This window comes from Poecilia latipinna, unplaced genomic scaffold, assembly GCF_001443285.1.
Source record: "Poecilia latipinna isolate Pla-1442-1.1 unplaced genomic scaffold, P_latipinna-1.0 Scaffold841, whole genome shotgun sequence".
NCBI lineage: Eukaryota > Metazoa > Chordata > Actinopteri > Cyprinodontiformes > Poeciliidae > Poecilia > Poecilia latipinna.
Genome location: NW_015113457.1, coordinates 110,881 through 119,105, shown reverse-complemented (window position 1 = coordinate 119,105; position 8,225 = coordinate 110,881). Strand labels below are relative to the sequence as shown.

Genomic DNA, 8,225 nt, shown 5'->3' with positions numbered 1-8,225 from the left:
CGGGACAGAAACGAGGCAGAAACACGTCAGAAACGGGTCAGAAACGAGTCAGAAACGAGTCAGAAAAGGGTCAGAAACGAGTTAGAAACGGGTCAGAAACGACTGGGAAACGGGTCGGAAACGGGTCAGAAACAAGTCAGAAACCAGTTAGAAACGGGTCAGAAACAAGTCAGAAATGGGTCAGAAACGAGTCAGAAACGGGTCGGAAACGGGTCAGAAACGGGTGGGAAACGGGTCGGAAACAGGTCAGAAACGGGTCAGAAACGGGTGGGAAACGGGTCGGAAACGGGTCAGAAACGGGTGGGAAACAGGTTGGAAACGGGTCAGAAATGGGTTATGCACGGAGTCATGAAAACGACACAAAATCACACAAAGAATAAGGAAAAGGTCCAAATGTTTTCATATTAATTGTCAACAAGGAAATGACATTTCACAGTTTTCAATACCGAGGAAGTAGCTCAGCTATGCTAGCTTGACTATGAAGCTTTAGCATGTAGATGTGCTGCAGGTCGGTGTGTTTCAGTTCAGTTAACACTAACATAAGGCACTCGACACTCCTACACTGACAGATCAGAGCAGATGTTAATCATATATTGTCACTTATGAATAATTGCAAAATAAATATCAACCCTGAAAACTAAAAGAACATGAAACTGCCTGAAGGTTCTGTTTGGTGATTTGTGTGAAGAATGTTCTTGTGGTTTTGGTTCACATTCAGGTTTATCAGGTACACTCCTGCCGTGGTCGACCTGTCAGTCAGTTGCCATGGCAACGGGTTGACACAGAGCGTTATTTTAAGTTGCTTTTCAGGTTTTCTGCATTATGTCCCATCTGTCGTGGCGCACTGCATGAAAACGTATTTTATGTAGCGAAACATCAGGAACTTTCTCAGCTTTTATTCAAGTCGTATTTTATGGAAACCGATCAGAAATGAGGCATTATTTGACTGGATAATAACAGTCTGGTTCTGACTCGGTGAACGGTAAAGGGGCCTAGCGATAGCGGCTAACCGGCGCCGTGCGGCCCGGTGACAGGCAGCTGGTTCTGGATGAGGTGTCAGACCTGAATGGTGTTGATGACGTAGTAGCGGTACAGGCTGGTTCTCAGCTTGTTGACGGTGGACCGGTACACGTCCTCCAGCCTGCAGAACAGGCGCCGGTCCAGATACAGCCAGTACTCCTTCAGCCCGGCCAGGTCGAAGCTCTGCACCAGCTGCTGCAGCTGCTCGATGATCCGGTCCACCTGGGGGACAGAGGAACCGTCAGACCGGGTCAGACCGGGTCAGGGCTCAGGTCCGGTCCGGTCCAACACACCCGGAAGCCTTTCTCCTTGTCCGCCTTGATGTCGCTGTCCAGCTGCTTCAACGTGCTGGTGAAGCCTCGGTACAGCAGATACTCCCGGACGTGTTTGTCCGTCCGTTCCACCGCAGAACCCATCCCGACCAGAACTGAGACCAAACAGGAAGTGATGTTCCGCTTGAGTGGAAACATCATCAACAAAAAAAACTGTCAAATCATCAACTAAACACATCTGGGAGGTTTAGTTGTGTATTTCTTTCAAGCAGAGACATCCTGAGAATCGTTTAAGCTAGAGGTCTGTCGTGTTTCTGGACGATAAATCGTCCCTAGAGTTATCGCGATAAACGATAATATTTTTTGTTTTGAGGCCATTTTAAACTAATATAATGCAAGAACAAAAAGATCAATAAACTTTAAATTCTAACAACTGGAAGACATTTTAAATATGTAAAATAAACAACAGAAGCAACAAATAAAATGAATTATGAGCCTCTGCAAACAAAATGATCCTTCAAAAATAGAAGCTAGTTGAGACTGGAGACTTTTATTGTCCAGTTTTTGGTAAAAAAAAAAAAAAAAAAAAAAAAAAAAGAAAAAAGAAAAAACAGAGAAACGACAAATCATGCAAAAGGACATTATTGAGCTCATTTTAATTTATCATGAGATTTATTGATTATTGCAGCAAGCCTTAGTAGGTTCTATAAGGCATTGCAATTCCTAGTCCTGGAAATTCTGAATCAATTCAGAAACTGATTTTAAAATCTAAGTTAATTGTCTTTGCTGCTTCTATTTCTATACTGCATTCCATATACATTTTCTTTTAAAGCTTTAATTGGCTCTAGTGGCCTTTATTTGACAGTTACTTAACAGGAAAGTTGGTAATGAGAGATGGGGAAGGACATGTGGCGAGGGTTGCCAGGCCGGGAATCGAGCCTGTGACAGCCACGTCGAGGACTAGGGCCTCCATATGTGGGTTGTGCTTAATCCCTGCGCCACCACAGCACACCCCACAGTATGCATTTTCAATAATTCTTTGATATTTTCTTATTTAAGAAAAAGCTAAATACTTAAGCTAACACTGGTGCAGAATTTTATGAACAAATCTATTTTTGTTTGAATATAAACTGATGAAATTTGATTCAGTAAATGTTCTAATCATTTACACTTTCTCAGAACAGAATCTCTCAACCGTTTGAATAGAAAAAATGGTTTCTGAATTAAAAATTGTTCCTGAATCGAATCACTAGATTGAAAGATTCACATCTCTAGTTTAAAAAACAAGCAAAACAAAATACAAAATTATTCAAACAATAACAAACAGTTTCAATAACAAAACGTAATCTGAGTTACATTTTTTATCTGTGCCAATCAATGCTCCTCTGGTTCTCCTGCATCCTAAAGAAAACATCTAACTCATCATAATACTACCTCCACCATGTTTTATAATCTTATAAAGTGATATTTCTCTGTTCTTCAGTTTTTCTTTGAACTTTTTAACCCACTTTCAAGAAAATAAAACTTTTCCATCTAAATAAAGCCGCTAGCGAAAACATTTCAATCCTTCAGCCAGAAAAACGGTTACAACACAACACAACAGGCTTAAAGGACCAGTTAGCTTAAAGAACCTGGGTTAGCCGGTTCTGTAACGGTTCCAGAACCATTTTTAACCCAAACGGCATTTATAAACTTTAAATGAAGCGTTTGTTCCGCTGCAGTTAACAAGTGTAACCGTAAACAGATCGGCCTGAATAGATGAGTATTAATATTTCCTCCGTTAACAGTTAAAAGCAGGAATTTCTGTTTGTTCTGGAGCGGAAACAGCCCTTAAAGCACACACCGAACCGGAGCCGGAACCGGTAAATGTTCTGTTTTTTAGCAGCTAAACCTCCGCAGAGCAGTAAAAATGTTAAACTCATATTTAACAATTAATAAAAACCAAAAAATTATATTTACAACAGAGAGGGACGAGCTTCCTGCTGATTCCTTCCGGCTGACAGTCACGTGAGGAAGTCACGTGACCAGAGCGAGGCGGAAACAGTGCCATCTGCCGGCCAGTAAGTAAAACGATCCATAATATTATAACAAGCTTTAATTTCCTTTTATTTGGTCTTATTTTAGGATAACTGTGTGATTTTATGAAATTCTAGGAGCAAAATAAATAAATATAAAAATACTTTGATTCTTTTAAAAGTCGAAATACTTTATTGTAACAACACAATTAATGATAAAGAAATGAAGTAACTTTAAAATTCAAAAATCTAAGGTATTGCAGTTGAGGAATAGTTTTATTATATTTACCAAATATTAGAGGACAAAATAGGCTGAATCCTAGACACATACTAATCAAAAACCATGAATAAACTAAAAAAATATATTTTATTGGTAGAACATTTAAAAAGTAATATAATTTAAACTTAAAAATATTTTTAATGTGTTTTGTCTTATTTTAATTGTATAACTGTGGCCAGAATCTGTTGTTTCTCATTCAGTTTTTTTGTTTTGGATGTTGGAAGAGAATAAATCCAGGATTAAAACACTTTTCGTCTCTTTCTTCTGACTTCCCGAACATTTCAATATGATTTCGAAGGAGAAAACACCGGAAGCTGCCGGTGCCGCCGCTTCTCCACCAGCCTGGTTCCGACCCAGTTTCTTACCGGGCAGCCCAGAAACTTTAAATAATGCTGAACAAGTGGTCGTCATGGTAACAGAATTAACAATTAACTGCGTTAATGTGAAATAAATTAACATAACAAATTTCCATTAAAGTCAAATTATTACTATTTAATAATATTTAAAAATCATAAATAAAACAATTAATCGGATTTTTAAAATGTGTGATTTGTATCAATGCTTGTTCAAATGCAAAATTTATTAAGATGTAAATAATGAATATAAAGACACAGGCTAACAGAAAAAAAACAATTAAAATATTTAGCACGGGATTTAAACAAGCAAATTTAAAGAGAAGATGGTGTTTCTATTTGGAAACCTGTTTCTGAATCGAAACAGATTCAGACTAAAGAGTTTATCAGACTTTAATGGAAGAATTTAAAAGCTGCTAGTTTTCAGTTAAACTCACTATAAAGTTCACGGTCATCATTAACTCTGAACATTTAATTTCCATTTGGGATCAATAAAGTAGTTTTGATTCAAAATTTAATTTGAAATGCGTTTAAAAATGTGCTGTTCCTTTAAATCTCAACGCCCCGATGCGTTGCCACGGTAACGGAGTAAACAATAATGACTTCCGAAGGCGAGATGTTGCCATAGCGACGCGTAAACAAGAAGGAGGAAAGATGTCAGCGAAGAAAAAAGACAAAGTGGAGGAGAACGATGAATCCTCCAAGGAGGAGGCTGAGGATGAAGAGGAGAGGTCTTCCTCCTCCTCCTCCTCCTCAGCCTCTTCACCCCGGGCGAACCCAGAAGACCCGGTGGTCCAGAACATCCCGGAGTCGGTGGACGACTTCCTGCGGAACTTCCTCCGCAGGCTGGGCCTGACCCGGACCCTGAGCCGCTTCGAGCTGGAGTGGCACGGCCTGGCCCGGGGCGGCGGCGGCGGCGGCATGTTCGTCCCGGACGCGCTGACCCACCGCCAGACGCTGCTGGAGCAGCTGGAGGCCGTCCGCGGCGACGCCGAGCAGCTCCGGAAGCAGGTGCTGGAGTCGGCGCAGAGCCTGCTGCGCATGCAGAGGGAAAGCGACTACCACCGGCAGCAGCACCGGCGGCTCTCCGAGCAGAAGCACGTCCTGATCCGGGACTGCAAGCAGCTACAGGAGCAGCTGCAGGACTCCGAGGCGGCGCTGAAGAGGCTGCGGGACAAGCACGAAGCGGCTCTGCGGACCAAGACGCTCCTCGGGCTGCAGAAAGAGCGTGCCCAGAGGCTTCCGGAACCGGAACCGGAGCCGGAGCCAGAGAAACCCAGCAGGAAGCCTCCACCCAGCAGCCCGAGCAAAGCCCCGGAGCCCTGCGGGCTTCCGGCCGCTCCGGAGAAGAGCAGCTTCCAGCTGTTCTGCTCCTTCCGGGCGCACCAGCTGCCCATCAGCGGCATCGCGCCGCACCCCGCCAGGCCGCTGCTGGCCTCGGCCAGCGACGACCGCACCTGGAGGCTGTGGGACCTGCCGCGCAGCGGGGAGAAGGTAGGCCGGGTTCTGGGGGCTCAGTGGCCGCATGTCCATTGCCAACGCGCAAAACTTTGTCCGTATTCCGCTCATGTGGAAAAAATAAAAAAATAAAATCCGCGTGTTTCCATTAATATAAAAAAAATAGAATTTCTTGTTATTGTAATTACTGTTACAAAATATCTGAATTAACAATAGAGCTGAGCAACTTGAAATTAAGAAAATAAATTTGCTTAAGCCAATAAAAAAGCGAAGTTTTTGCACCATTATGAGGTGGATTTTCAGTGTATGAAAACACCTTTTGAGGGACGTCATCAACAACCGGAAGTTACTACTAGCGAAAACAACACAAAAGAGAAAACAGGAAGTAGGAGAAGGATGATGTATTGTATGTATTATGTGGCCTTCTGGAGTCCACAGGTCCACATAAATCCACAGGTCCACATAAAAAGGACCTGTGGCGGGCCAGATTTGGCCCTTGGGCCTCGAGTTTGACGCTAAGCTGTGGCGGTGATGCTGTGAATGTTGACGCCAGGTGGCCCGGATGCTGCTGATAGGAGAGGGCCACTCTGATTGGCTGTCAGGCTGCAGCTTCCACCCTGAAGGATCCAGACTGGCGACAACCAGCGGAGACAAGACGGTGAGTTTCCGCTTTTAAACGTCATTCAGGCTCTACGGTTTACACCGGATCCACTTTTAAATCAAACTATAAACACTTTGGATCAGGCTTGATTATTTATTTAAATTGGTGACATGAGCAACTCCCCAGCTCTTATTTTGATAGCTCACTTCCGGTTACTGGCCAGGGAATTAGTATATTAGCTAAACATTCAGTTCGGTGCTAAATGTCTATCCCGCTATATAAATATGTAGCTTAAATTTAAACTTAACTTACTGAGTTTGCTAACTAAATATTTAGTTTGAACGTCTCCCACATCCTTCAACAGATTTGTTTGTTTTTAGTTGAGTTTAACCTGTCTCCTGGTTTCCTGTGTACTGTCTCCTGGTTTCCTGTCTCCTGGTTTCCTGTCTGTGAGTGACTGCAGGTTCTGGTTTGTGCTGCAGGTCCGGCTCTGGGACTTCTCCGCGGGTCGCTGTGTGCTGCTGCTGGCCGGTCACAGCCAGCCCACCTGGGGGAGCTCCTTCCACTCCGGCGGCCATGTTCTGGCGTCCTGCTCCGCCGACGGGACGTCCCGGCTGTGGGACGCCAGCTGCGGCTGCTGCAGGTTGATCCTGCGACGCCACGGCGCCTCGGTGAACAGCGTGGCCTTCCTGCCGTGCTCTGACCTGCTGCTCACCTCCTCTGCCGATAAGACGGTGGTGGTTTGGGACGGCCGGCTGGGCGTGAGCACCACCACGTTCCGCGGACACCTCCACCCCTGCAACCATGCCGCCTTCAGCCCCACCTCGAATGCCGTGGCGTCCTGCGACTCCAGGGGCACCGTCCACCTGTGGGACACCCGGAAGCCGGCGGCGCCGACGGGCATCGTGGATGCCGGGCCGCACGCCGCCAACCAGGTGGCCTTCAACCAATCGGGGAAGCTGCTGGCGGTTGCTAGCGGTGACTGTTTGGTGAGGCTGGTGGAGGCGGAGTCGTGCGGCGTGAGCACCCTGACGGGACACAGGAGGAGCGTCCAGAGCGTGACCTTTGACCTCCAGGGCGGGACTCTAATGTCGGCTGGCAGCGACGGACTGATCAACGTCTGGCTCTGATGTTTGGACCCGTCAGAACCGACCCGCAGAACCAACTACCAGAGAATAACTTTATGCAGCACTGGAGCACTTCCTGCTGTGGGAGGAAACAGGAAGTTAATGCCGAGTTCCTCTAATAAAGATTCAGATCTCCTGAAACGTTTTTATTTGAGTCCGAGGTTCAGAACGTCAGCAGAACCGGGCCGGTCCGTCAGCTTCAGGACGAGTCCTGCTGGGAGGAGGAGGAGTCCGTCCGTCTTCCTCTCTGACCCGGATCCTCCACCAGCATCTTCAGGCGGTTCAGGTACAGCCCGACTCTGAAAACAGGAAGTGACAAACAGGAAGTGACAACCACCAAGTTCACCTTGACGGATCACAGCAATTTATTAGAAATGAAACTGGAATTAAGTACAATTACAGAAACAACAATTCAGGTGTTTTATTTTATACTAAATCAAATTAAATAATCCCACATCATGACGCTGCCACCACCGTCCCTCACTGTAGAGACAGGCTCCATTTCCCCCCATATTAACCAACGTTCCTGTTGTCCTGTGGCTCTTTGGTTCCTAATTTGACTAGAAACGTGAAGATGCAGCAAATTTAGCTAAATTTATGTAGAACGACACATTTACAACTTTTTGTATTTTTTTTTCTGGAATAATTCCAACATTGTAAACAACAAAAGATATCAGAAAACTTTTGTGTTTGGATTTGTTTTAAAGTCTGACCTCTTTAGCGATGGACTTCCTGGGAAACTCTGCAGCTCTGGATCAACATCGGCTTCCTGCAACACAGATCAGCTCCTGTTTTACCACAGGTGGACCAGAAGGGGGCGACGAATCACAGAAATACCTGGAGCCGAACTAGACATGTTAAAAAAAGAGAAGCTGGGTTTAACCAGAACTCTGGAGCAAATGTATGGAGGACCAATCCTGGCAAAACTGACATTAAACATGATAAATAAATGGCCGGATGAAGCGATTCAACTGTCAAATATCGAATCACAAAAAAATAAAAAATGAGAATTTTCACAATTTATTTGATTACACAGAGTGACAAATACGAATATTTATAATTTTCAACAGTATTAATATTTCATATTATCTGTATTATT

General features: G+C 44.6%; 3 protein-coding genes across 7 annotated transcripts in view; 1 reads left to right on the top strand and 2 right to left on the bottom strand.

Annotated features, from left to right (window-relative positions):
• The window catches only part of wdr91 (WD repeat domain 91), a 15,869-nt gene extending 12,511 nt beyond the window's left edge, over positions 1-3,358 (bottom strand). For all 3 annotated transcript variants that reach the window (XM_015047715.1, XM_015047716.1, XM_015047714.1), the window contains exons 1-3: positions 3,252-3,358; positions 1,314-1,475; positions 1,063-1,242 (exon numbers count right to left, since the gene is read on the bottom strand). In XM_015047715.1, the coding sequence (XP_014903201.1) occupies positions 1,063-1,242; positions 1,314-1,436 (303 nt within the window). In that variant the 5' untranslated portion in view covers positions 1,437-1,475; positions 3,252-3,358. The remainder of the gene's footprint in view (positions 1-1,062; positions 1,243-1,313; positions 1,476-3,251) is intronic.
• A 1,109-nt stretch (positions 3,359-4,467) lies between these two features.
• LOC106956716 (sperm-associated antigen 16 protein-like) lies at positions 4,468-7,262 on the top strand. The gene is made up of 3 exons (XM_015047717.1): positions 4,468-5,434; positions 5,952-6,056; positions 6,482-7,262. The coding sequence occupies exons 1-3, from the start codon at positions 4,508-4,510 to the stop codon at positions 7,127-7,129; spliced, it is 1,680 nt and encodes a 559-aa protein (XP_014903203.1). The 5' UTR covers positions 4,468-4,507; the 3' UTR covers positions 7,130-7,262.
• Positions 7,260-8,225, bottom strand: part of cunh18orf54 (chromosome unknown C18orf54 homolog) — a 9,994-nt gene continuing 9,028 nt past the window's right edge. For all 3 annotated transcript variants that reach the window (XM_015047718.1, XM_015047721.1, XM_015047719.1), the window contains 2 exons: positions 7,840-7,895; positions 7,260-7,425 (listed from right to left, as the gene is read on the bottom strand). In XM_015047718.1, coding sequence (XP_014903204.1) covers positions 7,326-7,425; positions 7,840-7,895 — 156 coding nt within the window. In that variant the 3' untranslated portion in view covers positions 7,260-7,325. The remainder of the gene's footprint in view (positions 7,426-7,839; positions 7,896-8,225) is intronic.

Coding starts and splice junctions, on each gene's coding strand:
- LOC106956716 (XM_015047717.1), top strand. CDS start 4,508: ATGCGTTGCCACGGTAACGGAGTAAACAATAATGACTTCCGAAGGCGA. Junction 5,435..5,951: donor TGCCGCGCAGCGGGGAGAAG/GTAGGCCGGGTT, acceptor TGTTGACGCCAG/GTGGCCCGGATGCTGCTGAT. Junction 6,057..6,481: donor CAACCAGCGGAGACAAGACG/GTGAGTTTCCGC, acceptor TTTGTGCTGCAG/GTCCGGCTCTGGGACTTCTC.